The sequence below is a fragment of the Anolis carolinensis genome, chromosome 6, assembly GCF_035594765.1.
Source record: "Anolis carolinensis isolate JA03-04 chromosome 6, rAnoCar3.1.pri, whole genome shotgun sequence".
In the NCBI taxonomy this organism is placed as follows: Eukaryota; Metazoa; Chordata; class Lepidosauria; order Squamata; family Dactyloidae; genus Anolis; species Anolis carolinensis.
The window spans coordinates 49867339-49887099 of record NC_085846.1 but is presented as its reverse complement, the minus strand read 5'-3'; the positions used below and the strand labels follow the sequence as shown (position 1 = coordinate 49887099).

At 39.0% G+C, this 19761-nt stretch overlaps 1 protein-coding gene across 1 annotated transcript in view; it reads left to right on the top strand.

Moving 5' to 3' along the window:
- Nucleotides 1-13776, top strand: part of vwc2 (von Willebrand factor C domain containing 2) — a 32470-nt gene extending 18694 nt beyond the window's left edge. Inside the window, exons 3-4 of the mRNA XM_003222229.4 lie at nucleotides 3034-3163; nucleotides 7592-13776. Of these exons, the coding sequence (XP_003222277.2) occupies nucleotides 3034-3163; nucleotides 7592-7743 (282 nt within the window). The 3' untranslated portion in view covers nucleotides 7744-13776. The remainder of the gene's footprint in view (nucleotides 1-3033; nucleotides 3164-7591) is intronic.
- Nucleotides 13777-19761: the final 5985 nt, after the last annotated feature.

Below are 19761 nucleotides of genomic sequence, written 5' to 3'. Positions count from 1 at the left end.
TTGTGACTGTGATCTGCCACAACTTGAAAGTCAAAGTGGGTGGGATGGAGGATGGACCCCCTAAGGTAATTACCCAATGGCACCAAACAAGGACTGGCATGGCTGGGTAGTAGGGACTTGCTCTTGCTTCTGAGAAAGTTGAGGGAGTCCCAATGAGGACCCCATGCAGGCCTGATCCAGCATCCCAGATGCTGCATTTGCTGTCAGTGTAGAATAGCCCATTTATGTCAATAATAATAATAATAATAATAATAATAATAATAATAATAATAATAATAATTTTATTCTTATACCCCGCTCCATTTCCCCGAAGGGACTCGGGGCGGCTTACACGGGGCCAAGCCCGAATAGAACAATAAAAACAAGACAAGAAACCAATGAAACCAATAATCAAACCATAAAAAAGTCATAAAAACCACATACAAGATAAAATGTTAAAATCATGGATAAGGTTCAAGAATCTAGGCCAAAGTGCTAAGAGTGCAAATAAATCATATCATTCTTATTTTAGTTTTCCTTTCTGTAAGCTATTCATACCCAGTTCACTAAGTTCTTTATCAGTCTTGGTCTTTGTCTCTGACCATCTTGGTCCCTCTTTTCTGTATGCTCTGTAGTTTTACTCTTCACAGCAGCCATTCGTTAGAACATTAACCCTAATCAACTGCTTCTGTGAAGTACAACCCTTCTCATAGAATCGTAGTTGGAAGAGACCAAAAGGACCATCCAGCCTTAAGAAAACAAGGGCTTAAGAACAAGCAACTCAATATGAGATTTGCTGCTTGCAAGGATCAAGCTTTTAAAACATCACTTTCACTATTGAAGAAAAAGACTTTCAGAAAAAAATGACCTCAAAAGCATCCTCAGAGATGATGACACTACCTGATAGCTTCAGTTTTAAAGTTCTAGCTGTTGTATCTGGAAGTGCCAGGAACTTGTTTCTGTCAGCCAACATTACTACCTCTAGCTTCACTAACATCTACTTCAAAACATCTTGTAGTTCCATCCAATCTGGGGAAGTATTTAGAGATTTTGGTTCAGAAGACGCATGATTTTTACATGGATTTTAGATGTTCCCTTTACAAAGAGCAAGAAATCTAAAGGTGATAATTTGAAGAAGAAAAAGTGCTCCTTATCCCATCCATAATATTTTTGCAATTGAAAATTGTCAGGCTTTGATTTTGACCATTGTCAATGCCATTCCTTTGGGGTTGGTAAATTAGAATCCTGTAAAGCACCAAACCCTCATCTATACTTCAAATGTTGTGTTGTATAGAGAACTGCTACAGAGTTCAAAAAGAAAGTGTGTGGTTCCTTTTCACCAACCCATTCCTAATTCTATTATTGTTAAGGCTTTTCAGTCTAAAGGTCATGAAGCATCACATTTCACTCTACTGGAAAAAGAAGAGAGGGAGCTTGATTTAATAAGAATGAGATTGTAGTCCTCTATATTATTGACCATGACTCTCAATAACTATCAGGCATACATGACTGTCTATCAACAGCTACTCTGGGAGAAATTGTAGCAATTATCACATTTTCCTCAAGATCAGAATCTTACCAAACGATTTCAAGCAGAAACATACCAGTTAGTTGCTAGTTGACTTAACACAACTTGTCACATGGCTGAGTGATCATCTAAGGTTATGCTTGCTGCTGTTTCTCTTAGATGTCAGGAATAGCTATCTGCAGTACTGTATTGTCTCAGGACACACACTTGAGGATCAATGACTAATCTTTTGAAGGTGAGGGCCTTTTTCATACCAAAACAGATTATTCCCTGGACCACCTTTATAAGGCTTGAATGACTGCAAAAACTGGACATGACCCTTCATTTCAACAACCATGGCTCCAAAACATACTAGAAGAAATAATACTTACGCTACAATCAGTCCCAATCTCTTATTAGTTCTTTTCATCAGCCTTTCCACCTTTCTTTACAGACAAGAGAATCTTGTAAAACCCCTACAAAGATGTCATCTACAAAGTCTTTTTCATCTATTACTTACTTATTTTTATTTATGTAAAGTATTTATTAGCTTCTAGTCCACAAGGGTCCTGGAGTCTCATTTGGCTTCACATTCATTCCACTGCATCATCTCATTTCTTTTTCACTTCCATCCATGCCCTCAGTGACACACAACTGATTTTGCCATTACAACACCTGGTATATCATTACCAACAACTGATGGGTTCTTAATATAATTTGGCCAGGTTATATCACAGAGTTCAATTCTATTCCCTGGTTGTGGGCTTTTTGTACAACAGAGAGGTCCCTAGAATTTATAGAATTACTCCTTAAAAAAGAAAGATGTTGAATAGAATGCCCTTCTATTGAATGCAGGAAACCTTTTCCAGTCAGTATTTCACAGTACTGAAAAAGGATGGAGGGCTTTGTCTCATTGTAGATCTGAGAAACTTAAATTGATTCATTCAACCAAGCATGTTTCATATGGTTGCTTAAGACAGCACATATCCACTTTTGAGGAAGCATGTGAACCCATAACAATAAGACAAAAGTATCCATATTTTTTCTATTTAACCATAGGGGAGAGCTTTTATAGTCCAAGACCCTTTTCTTCAGGTTAGTCACCATTGAGAGGGTGTTCACAAAATATATGGCTCCCATAGTAGCTTTCCTTCAGTCACTGCTCATTCAAGTATTGCTATACTGTATATCGATTGACCTGTGGTAGCTCATTCCAAGGCATTCTTCATGCTTTCAAGATTACTTTAATTATACCTTCCACAGAGCAGCTGTTTATTCATCCCCACAAAAGCATTTCTTTTAAAACAATGTTTCAAGCTCTGGCCATACTTTCATATGACCACAAAATAATGAGCACAAAGTGAGTGTTCTAACTGACTTCATCCTTGGATCCACCATTTTGCACCTGGTAAACACACAACACACAAATTACACCTTTCCCCCCACTAGTATCTGATCGATGGCCTTTGTGTTTCTAACAAATAACAAATTCAGAGGACTGCATTTTTCAAACTGCTAAACTAAAACATAGTATGGCTTATTTTTAGGTTTCATCTTGTGAAAAATGTCGCTGTGAAGCCAACGGTGAAGTTGTGTGCACAGTGTCTGCTTGTCCTCAGACTGATTGTGTGGACCCTGTATATGAACCAGATCAGTGTTGTCCCATCTGTAAAAATGGTAAGTAAAAGTTGCAAGCTTCAGCAGTATATGTCTCGATCAGCTTTTTTAAAATGTTGACAATAATTGAAATAAACTATTTCTATGTGTTAATGAAAGTTGCAGTAGCAAAACCTCTCTATATAACAGGCTCTACCTGAATTGCATTAATACCCCTTGAATTCTTTTATTGGTATGCACAATATACTCATATATAAGTCTAGAAATTTAAGTTAAAAAAATCAATTCAAAAACCTGGATTCATCTTGTCCATCTTTTGGTATTAATGTCATTGTTGCTCTCTCTTATGTTTCTGGTATATGTTCTCTTTCTAAGATGGAACTGAATGGCATTGCATCAAGGCCTGGTGTTTTTCCATTTTGCATCTTTGTGATTGTAGTAGAACTTTCCTCTATTATAAATTGACTTACTTTAAAACAAATCTTGTTCTTTTGATATCTGGAGTATATTTTGTGTATTCTGATCATTTGTTTCTTTATAAATATAAAATATTTTTCCATAGTAGTAGCTATGGAAAATGTCTGTGAGGAGATCCACAGCTTAAATCATGAAAACTAGGTTGAGCATTTTTAGTAAAATTTAAGGGAGAAAGAAATGATAGGGATGTATCATTGTGGAAGTCTACTCAGACCTCCAAGCCAAACTGAGGGTGTCCATGATGCTTTCCTACAACAAATGACCAAAAATTCAGAAAAGAGAAATGTAGTAGTAATGTGAGATCTTAGCTATCCTGATATTTGTTGGAAGACTGTGTCTGCCAAGAGGCAACAAGGGGATCAGCAGTTTTGAGATCTGATCCTAACGGAGAAACTGGCAAATCGAGTGGCAGCTTCATTAGGCAGAAGTGACGCATCTTCATATAGAGTTTGTTATACAGAAGAAAGGGGAAGTCAAGTATAGTCAGATACATATTCTATATTGAAAGTGTTTTCTGTCAATTGATTTCAGTCAATTTATTTATTTATTTCCAATATTTCTACCCCGCCCTTCTCCCCGAGGGGACTCAGGGTGGCTTACACAACTGGCAGGATCACTACCAGTACATCATAATACAATAATAATTTAGGGGAAAAGCTGAGTGTTATTCTGGGGTCAAGAAATTTGGCTCCTCTTTGATCCACCAATTCTTTCCCGGGTTTCCCCCTTCGTAATCATTGAGCTTCTCTCCCACATTTTTCTTATAACTTCTACAGCATTTAAAAGGCATTTACTCACCAAACCATAGCTGTTTGCAAGCTTGCTGTTCAGTGGATACAATCCAATGGGTAATTGTCTCTAAAATTGTCACCAATTGTATTTGGTAGATTAAGGTGAAATAACTGGAGTAAGACAGTTCTTCATAGATTTTTCACTTATCATCCCTGCTCCTCTTGTGAAATCTATTGTAATTTAACTAGAGTTCTAAATTTTTGCGTCAGAAGTAGAAGTCAAAAGAGACCATTAAATATATTGTGCTATCTATACACATATATCTACATATATGCATCTACATGTATACAGTGGGGAAAAAGTGTTTAGTCAGATACCAATTGTACAAGTTCTCCCACTTAAAAAGATGAGAGAGGTCAGTAATTGACATCATAGGTAGACCTCAACTATAAGAGACAACATGAGAAAACACATCCAGAAAATCACATTGTCTGATTTTTCACTAATTTATTTGCAAAGTATGGTGGAAAATAAGTATTTGGTCACCTATAAACAAGCAAGATTTCTGGGTCTCACATACCTGTAACAACTTCTTTAAGAGGCTCCTCTGTCCTCCACTCATTACCTGTAGTAATGGCACCTATTTGAACTTGTTATCAGTAATAAAAGACACTTGTCCACAACCTCAAGCAGTCACACTCCAAACTCCACTATGGTGAAGACCAAAGAGCTGTCGAAGGATACCAGAAACCAAATTGTAGCCCTGCGTCAGACTGGGAAGATTGAATCTACAATAGGCAAGCAGCTTGGTGTGAAGAAATCAACTGTAGGAGCAATAATTAGAAAATGGAAGAGATACAAAACCATTGATAATCTTCCTTGATCTGGGGCTCCATGCAAGATTTCACCCCATGGGGTCAAAATGATCACAAGAACCGTGAGCCAAAATCCCAGAACCACACAAGGGGACTTAATGAATGACCTGCAGAGAGCTGGGACCAACATAACAAAGGCTACCATCAGTAACACACTACACCAGGGACTCAGATCCTGCAGTGCCAGATGTGGCCCCCTGCTTAAGCCAGTACATGTCTGGGCCAGACTGAAGTTTGCTAGAGAGCATTTGGATGATCCAGAAGAGTATTGGGAGAATGTCATATGGTCAGATGAAACCAAAGTAGAACTGTTTGGCAGAAACACAACTCGTCGTGTTTGGATGAGAAAGAATGCTTAGTTGCATCCAAAGAACACCATACCTACTGTTGCAACATCATGCTTTGGGGCTGTTTCTCTGCAAAGGGACCAGGGCGACTGATCTGTATACATGAAAGAATGAATTGGGCCATTTATCGTGAGGTTTTGAGTGCAAAGCTCCTCTCATCAGCAAGGGCACTGTAGATGAAATGTGGCTGGCATTTCAAGGTCCTGGAGTGACCTAGCCAGTCTCTGGATTTCAACCCTATAAAAAAACCTTTGGAGGGAGTTGAAAGTCCGTGTTGCCCAGGACAGCCCCAAAACATAACTACTCTTGAGGAGATCTGCATGGAGGAATGGGCCAACATACCAGCAATAGTGTGTGCCAACCTTGTGAGGACTTACAGAAAACGTTTGACCTCTGTCATTGCCAATAAAGGATATATAACAAAGTATTGAAATGAACTTTTGTTATGGACCAAATACTTATTTTCCACCATAATTTGCAAATAAATTCGTGAACAATCAGACAATGTGATTTTCTGGATGTGTTTTCTGGATGTGTTTTCTCATGTTGTCTCTCATAGCTGTGGTCTACCTATGATGTCAATTACAAGCCTCTCTCATCTTTTACAATTGGTATCTGACTAAATACTTTTACCCCGTACTGTATATGTGTGTGCGCACCAACATATCTCTTCACAATCTCCTCTAAGCTGCCACTGATGCTGTCACTGCATCATAATTATTAATAACGTTATTGTGTTGCCCTTGCCCAAATCAGTGTTCTAGTGCACCTCAGGCCCAAATAAAGGAACACACCAGAATAGAGTTCCAAAATTATTTTATTTCACTGCAGACTGAGAAGGTGCCTGGAGAAGATGTTTGCAAATCAAGCATGAACTCCTACAGCAGGCATCTTAGACTGCATCCATGTTCATCGTCAAATTAGCGAATGGGCTCATCATGACATCATAGCTAAAGCTCAGTTAGGGGTTTATGGAATTATAGAGCTGAAAAGAGTCCATGAGGGCCATCCTGTCCAATCTCTGTCATGCAGGAATATACAGTCAAAGATATGAGTTGATATGACCTGATGAATTCTGTGAATTATTATTAAGTCAAACACAGATTGGCTCTGGCTTTGGCTCAAAACTTCCCTGTTGTAATAGTCACATGGTTTTAAATGTTTTAATTTGATTTGGATACCGGTCTTTATTTGTGTTTAATGTTTGGTTTTTACTACAAGTTGTATTATATGTGGCATTTAATTCTGCCATTGTGTAAGACCGCTCTGGGTCCCCCTGGGGGAGAAGAGCAGCATATAAAATAAATAAATAAAGCACTCCTGTTATATGGCCATTCAGCCATGATTTAAATTACATTGTTGGTTAGATCTGCTGGGAATATATGAGCAATTAGACTAAAAAAATAACCCTCTCTTGGGGTGATTCCACCAAATATATAACTGAGTGCTAGAAGCACACTTCATAACCAGCAGAAACTTGTGTGTGGTGAGCTGGGATAAACTTCTGTTGCTTAGGATGGCACAGGATTGCAGAGCCAAAATGTAAGTTCAAAAGTATTGAAGTAAAAGAAATACATTCTGGATAAGAAAGTTCTTGGAGCTAATTAACTTTCTAAATCTCATATTCTAAGGAAGGTAAAAGGTAAAATATCAAAGAATATATGCATGCAGCTACATCTTGCCTGGAGAATGACAAAACGCTGCCTCACAGGAGGAGACAAAAGGCAGAAGAGAAGGAAAATGGAAGCCGACCATGCGGGAGGAGATAGTAGCAAACAGGAAGAGAGGAGTAGAGACAGAAAGCCCCTTCTAGGAAGGCATGCATAGGAATAGAGAAAGGAATCCCTCATTCTAATCCTATTTTCTTAGTCTATCTACTCATTGGGGACTGGAGATGTGTGAAGTCCAGGATAACACCCAACAAGATCTTACCATGCTTCAGTGCTGGTTTACTTTCATGTGATAAAGTTCTTATTATCCAAACCCCACATCCTGCTCAGTAGTATTGCGGAATCTGGACCATTAGCTTTTATCAGCATTATTTTCTTCTTTTTCAGGCCCCAACTGCTTTGCAGAGACCACAGTCATTCCAGCAGGTCGAGAAGTGATGACAGATGAGTGCACTATATGTCACTGTACTTACGAAGAAGTTACATGGCGTATTGAACGACAAGCTATGTGTACTAGACATGAATGCAAGCAAATTTAGATCTATGAATCAATGTCTCTGGATATTTTTATTTAACAGTTTCATGCACCAGTTGTTTGAGAAAATACGAATCAGCCTCAAAATGAATTTGGTTTGAGTTGTGGACAAAGTCAACTGCGCCCCCCCTCCCCCAATAAAATACTGTGAGTCAAAGAGTTTAAAATATTTGTTTTGTATAGACACAAATTAAAATACTATCAGTTAATTACTTTCTTGTTTGCCCGATCATAGGTTAGGATGCAAACTATTGCCAAGTTATGGTGGAATAGAAAGGGTAAATCTAAACCAACAAAAGGACTTGTAAGAGGACACCATTCCCGAATTTACAAGAAATATCCTGCTGTCCCATTAGATTCAATAAGGTACATGATGGTGATTTCAGTAAACTGAGATTTATTTTAAACATTCAAAACATAACTTAGATTGACTTTTCTTGGATGGGGAATTTTTTTCATTAAACCAACATGAATTATTGTGGTAAGAATTGAATTGCTCTTTCATCTTTCTGATATCTTAAACTGATTTTGATTTTTTGATATAATATTAGACTATCTCTTGCCACTAGAAATAATTTATGGGTTTTCAATTGCTAAGCAGTTAAGGCATATGAATAAAGAACAGAAGTTGTGCAACTCTTTATTTTAATTTGAATTGCTATTAACTACTTTGTTTGATACACAAGCAGCAGCATTTAAACCACATCCAACCTGAGTTATAATATAATGTATCCTCAGGAATAAGAGGTACATTATCTCTTGAAGGAAAGGATACTAATCATTGTTCAGTCTGTTTGCTCTTCTAGCGCATTGCTCTACACTTTCAAGCACTGCAAACTCAACTAAGGAAAACACATTTTATAAGTTAGGCAATCATTAAAACCTGAGGAAATTTTTGTCTTTGTGTTCCAAATATAAGTTTTCATGCATCCACCTTTTACCACTTTCAAAAATATTCATCTTTATGAGAAACACTAAATTGCTAAACAGTAGTGTATTTACTTATAACAGATACTTACAGCAGATGGTTAAACTGTAAGGTCAAGAACAGACTTAACGTAATACTGCTCTACAGCTGCTATTTAGAAAGTACACAAAAAGAATAAACCTTACAGTATGCATTTTACGGCATTCTTAAAAAGCATTTTAGTGAAGATCCGGGAAAATAAAGAATTAGAAATGAGGTACAAACCTACTGTGATGAAAAACAGTTTATTGAAAAGGCTCCTACAGCACCATAAGCACATTCTAAACCTTTATTAAAGGTTTTAAGCCTGAATTTATGGTATGAAACAACAGGATTATCACTTGCTTTATTATTATGCATACTATGCTGTTGCCATTTTATTTCAAAGATATTAAATCCCTGTCATTTGTACTAAAATATTATTTGTGGATTTCACATTTTATGTGGCACAAAATAGCACATTTTCACACAAATAATGGTTGGAATCCCAAATCCCAATAGGGATAGGCTCATTCAATGAATTGTCAAATGGCAAAGTCAAGGCATAAGCAACTGACACTTCTCCAAAGGTTACTTGCATTTTTGTGATCAGTGACAACTCCTGTAACTGTCTCGATTTGACAGGGACAGTCTCAGTTAATCCTTTGCCATAACTCTTTTTCTGATGCTTTCAAAATGCCAGTTTCTCTTTCATCCTTACACTTTCCCTCTTTGAGCTCAATTTACATCAATTGCTACAATCTGAGTTATTGTTGTTGATATTATTTACTTTATTTATACCCCACCTTTCTCCCCATGGGGACTCAAGGTGGCTAACAACCACACAATCTGGTCCATTTAAAACAAACAATTAAATAGCACTGTGTGGATTTAGGTTAAAATACAGTTAAAATATAATAAATACAATTAAAATTGCATTTACACCCCACAATCTCTCCCCCCCCCCCCAAATCCTACACAAGCCTTCCCAACAATGTGCCCCTCATCCATCCCCAAATGCCTACTGACATAGAAAAACCTTTACCAGCTTGTAGAAGTCAAAACAAAATGCAAAACTAGTTTATACTTTATTAACCCGGGGGGGGGGGGGGGGGGGGGGGAGAGAGAGAGAGAGAGAGAGAGAAGAAAAAGCAGAATCCTATGCCAGCAAACTAACCCCTTGATCTAATGTGTCACAATTCTGTTGGCTGAAATGTTGGAGAGTACAGTGGCATATCCAGTTTGGTCCTTAAGTCCATGCAGAAATCTACTTTTGTGAGTCATTTTATGTCCTAATTCAGAAGAAAGCAACATATCAGTGGAGTCAATAAATAGAAATAAGTGAACATTAATATTGCATAAAACATTCACCCTCTACATTTGCTGGGGTTGGGTCTCCAGCCCTCCATAAAAATGTTAAAAGCATGAATTAAAAAAACTTTTATACACTGCCCCTTCGACACTGCCATATAATCCAGATTATCAAAGCAGATAATCTACATTATCTGCTTTGAATTGGATTATATGAATCTACACTGCCATATAATTCAGTTCCAATCAGATAATCTGGATTTTATATAGCAGTGTATAAGGGGCCTCAGATAACACCTCTCAATGTCATCCAGTGTGATTCCATAGTCAATGTCTGCTGAAAGCTGATCTTAGAGTTGCATTGCAAATGTGAAGGGTGAACTGTATCAAAATATATGCCAGGTCTAGCATGAGCTATGCATGTTGCAAAGAAGAAGTGCTAGCTTTCAGAAGTGTATTGAAAAGGTTCTGGTTGGTTTCAGTTTCCTGTTGAATAACCCGTTGGTGGCAAACCTGGATTTATTGCTGTGTGATTTGAGAAACGGAATCACACCCTGGAGTTTAACTGCGATTTGTCTTTAAAATTAGCCTCTGCACCAGTTTGAAAAGCATCCTTTGAAGACTGCACCATTATGCAGAAGAGCAACAGAGCAGAATACGTGTGTTTACTGAACTGTTTCTGTATGTTTTCAATTCAGCTCCACTCCCATCCCCACCAGCATCTCGCCCATGCAGAGATACAAGTCATAATTCCATCCATTTATTACTTTATTTATATTTGCAGCACAACTATATTGTCAGCTTTCAGTAAACGTTGACAGATTTGCACTAGATGACCTAGATTCCTTGAGAGGTGTTCTCATAGGTATAATAAAAAGGGTTTTTAAAAATTTCTACCAACTAGGACTCAAGTTGGATTCAAGGACTAAAAACATGAAAATTGAGACTACAATAATCATTAAACAACAGAATTAAAACAATTTAAATACTTATTTGAAACATAGCATTACAGCACCATAAAAAGTCCCTTTCTTATTAACAATCAATTCCTAAAGATAATTGCTGAGTAATTATCCTGATCCCACTAAGGAAGAGAGTCCTGAATTGTGGGAGTAGCCACAGAGAAGCCCCTCTCCCACATGTCTTAGTGCTTGAAGAGAATGGTAGATTTCTCATTTTCCCCTCTCCTCGCATCACTTTGTTACTCTAGCTCACATAATTACAGGTGCCAAGCAATGACTTATATCATTTTTGTGCCTGGTGGACACCACAAAGCTTAGAACAACAGGGGCAAGGTAAGATGGTGGTCCCACACACTGAATCAGTTCTGGTACAGCTGGGCTGTGCAGCTATTATCCAGGTGTCAGGCCAGCTGGGGAGCATGCTCCTGAACAGGTTCAGTAGTTGGCTGTGTGGACCATGATGATGGTGATTCAAAGTATCCTAGTGCAGATTAGCATTGCTTTTTGTTGCTCTGTGTTAGTGGGCCATTAGAACATTTAATCCAGCATCTATTTTCTGTCTAAAGCTGAAAGATTTCCCTGAATGCTCACAAACGAAGCATAATGGGATTGATAATATAATTTGTAGAGATGAGTGAAGTCTGCAACCTTTGTGGTGATGTGGGGGACCCCTTCTAGGGTCCTGCATGCTCCACCCTAAGTCCTGAGAGGAGGCAGGAACCTGCAGCCAATGAGTTCATACTAAGGTTTGAGCTCATTGAGTGCTGTACCCAACCAGTTGCCCAGGTGCAGGCTTTGCTTCTGTCAAATGAGTTCCCACTCAAGTGTTCACTTGCCAGTTGCCTTCTCAGCATCATCCCATTCCACTCACTTTTATTTTGCATTATTTCCAATATTGTAACTTAGAGGTTTGGGCAAATTGGTCAATGTTGATATCCAAGTCCCTATTCACAGCTGTAACCAATAAAGAAGGCCTCTCCTTCCCCCTTATCCGAGTGTGATTTGGTGCTTCGAACTCCTTAAGTTGAACTGAATTGGTTTTTGTTTGGGGGTTCCAATGTACATCATATTGTAATTTCACATACCTTTGCCTATTCACTCAGTTTAGATGAACATTTAATACCTTATTTGGGATTTCACAAATTTGTTTAAATCAGTTTTACCATCTCCGACTTGCCAGTGAGTCCACATTATTCACAAAAAGGGTTCTTTCACACATCCACTTATTCCAATTCAGGATTTGGGTCAAGAGACTGTACACAGCCACCACATGAACTAGCTGCAAGCTCCCATGGAGTCCACAAAGCTCCAATTATCCAGATCTAGCCAGTATTTTTTTCTTGGCTCCTCTGGCAAATGTGCTGCTCAGTAACAATGTCTGTCTGCAGGAGAGCCGGACAATAGAGGGCACTTTGGCGTTCCTATGGGAACACTTCTTTTTTCTTGCTGAAGGAAACATTGGTTACCTTCCCTCCGAGTTGATTATCCAGCCTGTCTGCAACTCCTGCAGCTTTAATCCTGTCCAGACAAGCAGTCTGAATGCTTCTTCCACTTTGCAGCACTGCACTGTTTATACAGTGATCAACTGCAGCACATTTTATGGTGTGATCTGGAATTTCCAATGGTTTTTTAACATGCAAATTCCAGCTGGCTCAAGGTTGGGTCACATTGGAGGTGAACCTTTTGTAAACACCCCAACCTTGAGCCGGGTCCATTTGGATTATAGTGCCATGTGGATGAGGCCATAGTTATATCACCCACAAATTGTATCTTTTTTTAAAAGCCAGGGGTTCATGGGGCTTGGAAGGCTGTAAACCAGGAGTTTAGAGGCAGGGTGGGAATTATGTGGTCTTCTAGCTACTGTTGGGAGTAGTTCTCAGCAGCTTTAGTCAGCAAAGCCAGGGTGAGAAATGCTGGGATCTACAAATCAACATGTGGAGCACTGCATGATTCCTACTTCTGCTGCAACTGATTTATTTTGTCATGAAACCTGGTAATTCTTGCCACCTATCTCCTCATTTTAACCAATTGTGTAAAAAGATTTAAGTGATAGAATTTCATCAAAATATTTTGAAAAAAAAATGTGTATGTGGGTTTTGGCCTCCATATCCACAGGTCCTGCATCCAGAAATTCCACCATTCATAGTTTGAAAATATATATATTTTAAAATCTGAAAAGCAAACTATGCCATTGTATATAATTCACATTTACTAGTTTTGATATCCAAGGTGATCCTACAACCAAACCCTAGCAGATACCAAGGGCCCAATGCGTTTTCAACGAACTGCATGACATATAACACTGGTGGATTGAGCATATATGAAACTTTGCATATTGCCTAGGAATAGACTTCCCTGGACTTCAGAAACCCATTATATATTAAGAACAAATTAAGCAGAGATGTGAATAATTTAATTATAAGCAATAAGAACCTCTTTGATATGTTAAAATCTATTTGGGATAGATTCTAGGTTATTATATTCTTGACAGATGATAAAAGATTTATCTATTGCAAATAAAATAATCACCAAAGCCACTTTGTAAAATTTCTGTTTGAAAATACAATATATTACCTCTAATTTTATTTGTAATGTTTTAAAATATGTTCCTGACCAGAGCTAGGGGACTTTTTCATGTTGGAGGGCTGCAGTAACTTGGCTGTAATCAAATAAGGCCAGATTCAAGAAACTTCAATTAGATTTACGTTAAAATGTATTTTTTGTAAAAAAATATATTTTGTAAAAATCTACTGTGTACTTAATCATTTCAAAAAAATTGAAAACTATATGCTAATTTAAAGGTTAACTAACCATTTCATGACTTTGTTGTGTCTGCTTTTTGTTGGAAAAAAATTGAATATTTGGTTGCAGCATGGAGATATGCTATTTCAGTTGTCCTCTAGATGGGTATGTCATTTGTGACCTTAAGAGAGCCCTGATTTAGGTTAGGTAGGAGGATGTAGTTTTGCTGTAACAAGAGGTTGAAAAGAAAAAAAGCAGTTTTCTGACATATTGCAAAAGGGGTGGATATGTTACAAACATTTTTTAAAATGTTTTTTATTGAATATTTCAATTTTTTCAACACAAAAAGGGAATAGTGGGAAAGTTGGGGGGGGGGGAGAGAATAAAGGCATGGAATGGAACCAGAAGGTGGAACTGCAAACATCCAAAGTGTAAGGTGAGGTGAGGTTTAGGGGAGCGGCCGCCTGGAGGCATCTGTCAGAGCAGAGCTCATTCAGCGGGTGAGCAGTGAGCCTGGGTTGTGACCCGTTCTCTAAGGGGATTCCACCCTTTAAAGCAATGGTTCCCAAACTTATTAGGCCTACCGCCCCCTTTCCCAAAAAAAGTAATCAGCGCCCCCTGGAAAGGGGGCGTGGCTTAGAGGGGTGGGCATGGCTCCTGCTCAAGAGGGTGGGGTTGAGCCTCTCCCCTAGTCCAAGATGCAAGGCTGGGGGGGAGAGGTGGGCGGGGCCACAAATGGGCAGTCAGGACTGGGATGGGCGGAGTTACGAGCTCTGAGACAGGGCTGAGCTTCTATCTCTGTCCTGTGGTGCCTGCCAGGACACGGGGCGGGGCCTCTTCCCAAGTGCCTTACAGGACTAAACCTCTATACCCCGCCCCCGTGTTCTAACAAGCACCTCAGGGGAGGTATACAGAGGCTCAGCCCTGTCTTACGCTCTTGGGAAAGGCCCTGCCCCTAACCCCGCCCTTTAGTCCTAAAAGGACTCTCAGGAGAGGTAGAGGCTCAGCCCTGTCTTGGGCTCTTGGAAGGAAGCCCCCCCCTTCTCTAACTCTGCCCTCTGTGTCCCAACAAGTGCCTCAGGGGAGGTATAGATTCTCAGCCTTGTCTTGGGCTCTTGGGAAGAAGCCACACCCACACCTCTAGCTCCACCCCCGTGTCCTAACAGGTGCCTCAGAGGCTCAGCCCTGTCTCCAGCACTTGGGAAGAGGCTCCGCCCATCCCCTGACCCCGCCCCCATGTCCTAATAGGTGCCTCAGGAGAGAGTTAGAGGTTCAACCCTGTCTCGCGCTCTTGGAAGAGGCCCCGCTATGAGTGAAATACATACATCATTTTTTCTAAATCTTTCTTTTGATTTCACCGCCCCCTTACAGTTATTCATTGCCCCCAAATGCACCTGTGGCCATCACCACCCCCCTGGATCACTGCAGTGCCCATCAGGGGGTGGTAGCCCCCACTTTGGGAATCACTGCTTTGAAGGGACCCCCAAATATGCTGCTGCCACCACTTTTTGCACTGTTTGGGTCTCGGTTTTTCCACTTTGGGAAGGGGGAGAGGCTGGTGGAAACATGGGACAATTGGCACCTGGGAAAGAATGCAATGGGACGCGGGACCTTTCATTCAAAGACGGAACTGTCCTTTAAAATCTGAGGCGCCAGTTCTCCAAGGGGACCAGAGAAGAGCTGAAGTTTTAGAAGATAAATACACCGTTGTCATGCATAAATGTTGAGTGCATAAGATTACTATGGGATATTTTAAGCAATATAGAAGATTGCTGCTTTTAAGTTTTCATTTATTTGGGGGCTTTTAAACCCTAGCCTTCAGTCAAAAAATTCCCCAGAGTGTTTTACACATTGTCAGTTTGACAGTTCTCTGAGCTATCAGACATTTCTAATATAAAATATATTAAAAGTCTGAATAAGAAAATTTATTTAGATTTATAAATATAAAAACATATACAGTAGAGTCTCACTTATCCAACACTCGCTTATCCTACGTTCTGGATTATCCAACGCATTTTTGTAGTCAATGCTTTCAATATATCATGATATTTTGGTGCTAAATTCATAAATACAGTAATTACTACATAGCATTACTGTGTATTGAACTACTTTTTCTGCCAAATTTGTTGTCTAACATGATGTTTTGGTGCTTAATTTGTAAAATCATAACTTAATTTGATGTTTAATAGGCTTATCCTTAATCCCTCATTATCCAACATATTCGCTTATCCAACATTCTGCCGGCCCGTTTATGTTAGATAAGTGAGACTCTACTGTAAATATGTGTATATATTATAAGTACCGTATAAGCTGACCCGAATATAAGCCGAGGCACCTAATTTTACCGCAAAAAACTGGGAAAACTTATTGACTCGAGTATAAGCCAAGGGTGGAAAATGCAGCAGCTACTGGTCACTTTCAAAAATAAAAATGGTCTCTGCCTCTTTCTTTCTTTCCTTCCTTCCTGAGCATTTGCTTTGCTTCCTCTATATCCATCCTGGGCCCGGTTCTGTACAACATTTTTCTTTTTCTTTACTTAGATGAAGTGTTAGAAGACATGATCATCAAGTTTTCAGATGTCACCAAATTGGGAGGGATAGCTAATACTCCAGAAGACAGGAGCAGAATTCAAAATGATCTTAACAGATTAGAGCAGGGGTCCCCAAACTTTTTAAGCAGAGGGCCAGTCCACAATCTTTCAGACTGTTGAGGGGCCGAATTATCATTTGAAAAAAAATACAAACAAATTCCTATGCATACTGCACATGTCTTCTTTGTAGTGCAACAACAACAACAACGAAAGAACAATACAATATTTAAAAATGAAAACAATTTTAACCAACATAAATCTATTAGGATTTCAATGGAAAGTGGGTCTGCTACTGATCAATGAGATAGTCAAGTTAATTAGGATTGTTGTTGTTGTTGTGTGCCTTCAAGTCATATCAGACTTTGGCGAAGCCTAAGTCTAAAATTAATTATTTATTTACTGCATTTATTTACTACATTTATATCCCACCCTTCTCACCCCGAAGGGGACTCAGAGCAGCTGTATGCACATACAATATATATATTATTAGCATAACATAATATTAGCATTATATATTACTATACTGAACTATACCACTATACTATTATATAATATGTAATATATAACATATAATTAATATTATTATATGGTATTACTATTAGTATTATATTGTATAACATAAGATTATTATCAATATTATATGTATATACAATATATTATATTATTAAAACTGATATAAAAATATTATATTATAAAACTGAGGGCGGGGGCCAGGTAAATGACCTTGGAGGGCCGCATCCGGCCCCCGGGCCTTAGTTTGGGGACCCCTGGATTAGAGAGATGGGCCAAAACCAACAAAAGAAAGTTCCGCAGGGACAAATGCAAGGTACTCCACTTAAGCAGAAAAAATGAAGTGCATTATTAGATGCTGGGTTGGCACTTTTTTGGGCTTTTATTGTGGTGTTTCTGCATGAAAGCAGAAGGGAGTTGGACTACATGGCCTTTGGGGGCCTCTTTCTACATCAGCATAATCATTATAGGCTGAGGTTGCCACTTTTGGGAGCTTTTATTGTAGTTTTCCTGCATGGAAGCAGGAGGGGGGTTGGACTACATGGCCTTTGGGGGGCTCTTCCTACATTATTACTATTACTATTATTATTATTATAGGCGGTGTTGACACTTTTGGGAGCTTTTATTATGCTTTTCCTGCATGGAAGCACGAGAGGATTGGACTGCATGGCCTTTGGGGGGTCTCTTCCTACATCATCATCATCATCATAATTATTGCAAGCTGGGTTGCCACTTTTGGGAGCTTTTGTTGTGTTTCTCCTGCATGGGAGCAGGAGGGGGTTGAACTGCAGGGCCTTTGGGGGTCTCTTCCTACAGCTACATTATCATCATTATAGGCTGGGCTGCCACTTTTGGGAGCTTTTATTGTGGTTTTCCTGCATGGGAGCAGGAGAGGGTTGGACTGCATGGCCTTTGGGGGTCTCTTCCTACATTATTACTATTATTATTATTATTATTATTATTATTATTATTATTATTATTATTATTATTTTATTGTATGACACAGCAAACAAGATAGACATGCTGGATTTCATATCACAAAATCACAAGTCAAACACTTCCCAAGTGTCTAGGACTGTGTGATGTATTTTCGGATGATGCGTGCAGATCCCAGTAGGGTGGCCTTTTGCAGTTGGCAGATCGTAATTTTGTCAATGTCTATTGTTTCCAAATGCCGGCTGAGATCTTTTGGCACGGCACCCAGTGTGCCCATCACCACTGGGACCACCTGCACTGGTTTCTGCCAGAGTCTTTGAAGTTCAGTCTTGAGGTCCTGATAGCGGCTGAGTTTTTCCTGTTGTTTTTCATCAATACGACTGTCACCTGGGATGGCAACATCAATGATCCAAACCTTTTTCTTTTCCACAACTGTGATGTCTGGTGTGTTGTGTTCCAGAACTTTGTCATTCTGGATTCAGAAGCCCCACAGTATCTTTGCGTACTCATTTTCCAGTACTTTTGCAGGTTTGTGATCCCACCAGTTCTTTACTGCTGGGAGGTGGTACTTGAGGCATAAGATCCAATGGATCATTTGGGCCACATAGTTGTGCCTCTGTTTGTAGTCTGTCTGTGTGATTTTCTTACAGCAGCTGAGGATATGATCAATGGTTTTGTCGGTTTCCTTGCACAGTCTGCATTTTGGGTCATCAGCTGATTTTTTGATCTTGGCCTTAATTGCATTTGTTCTGATGGCTTGCTCCTGGGCTGCAAAGATCAGGCCTTCTGTCTCTTTCTTCAAGGTCCCATTTGTGAGCCAGAGCCAGGTCGTCGTCTTCTTCTTCTTCTTCTTCTTCTTCTTCTTCTTCTTCTTCTTCTTCTTCTTCTTCTTCTTATTATTATTATTATTATTATTATTATTATTATTATTATTATTGGCTGGGTTGCCACTTTTAGGAGCTTTTATTGTGCTTTTCCTGCATGGGAGCAGGAGGGGGTTTGGGCCTTTGGGGATTTCTTCCTACTCTATTCTTACCTCTGTGGAGCATGCCTTCTCTTGAAATCCACAAGCATGTGGACAATTTCAACAGAAAGGAGGAAACCATGAAAATGAACAAAATCTGGCTACCAGTATTTAAAAACTCTAAAATCAGAACAGTAAATAAAGAGCAAGACTAAAAAAGCAGGGGAATTCCAGACAAGAATCAATCAGTAAGTGGGGTTTATATATCTGTGGAATGTTCAGGTTGGGGAAAGAACTCTTGTCTGCTTGAGATAAGTATGAATGTTGCAATTGGCCACCTTGATTAGCATTTAATGGACTTACAGCTTCAAGGCCTGGCTTTTTTTCTACCTGAGGGAATCCTTTGTTGGGAGGTTAGCTAACACCTCCCAACAAAAGATTCCCCCAGGCCGAAAAAAGCCCGGCCTTGAATGGAGCGGGGAAGCGGGACCCTCACCCGAGTATAAGCCGAGGGGCACGTTTTCAGCATTAAAAAAGGGCTGAAAAATTCTATGCTCGGGTATATACGGTATATAAGAAATAATGCATAGCATTATTTTCCTGATTTAAAGCCCCCAAAACCATTTCCAAAATCATTTACAGATCCACTGCCAAGACTACCTCTGAAAGACAATCATACTCGGCCACCAGTTATGGTCCATGATGATACTTTAGTAAAAATATGATAAATTGTTTTAAGCAATTGGGTATTCTTACTAGCTTATTCTGGAAACAATGTTTTTATGTGATGTTCTCAGAAACAATATAACATTTCCAGTTCTTTGTGTGTTTTGCTTTTTGCTTCATGTAAACAAGGACCATCTTTGAATTGATTGCTATTCAACTGATGGAAGAATAAATGCTTCAAATTAAAATGCTTATTGCTTAAGGTTTTTCCAATTAACCTTATTTTGAAATTTCATAAAAATATCAATTTATATAGTCTGCTAAATATTACATCAGTAATAACAAATATGGTTTTATTAAATCCCTATTATATCATCGCATTTATTTAACTTTAA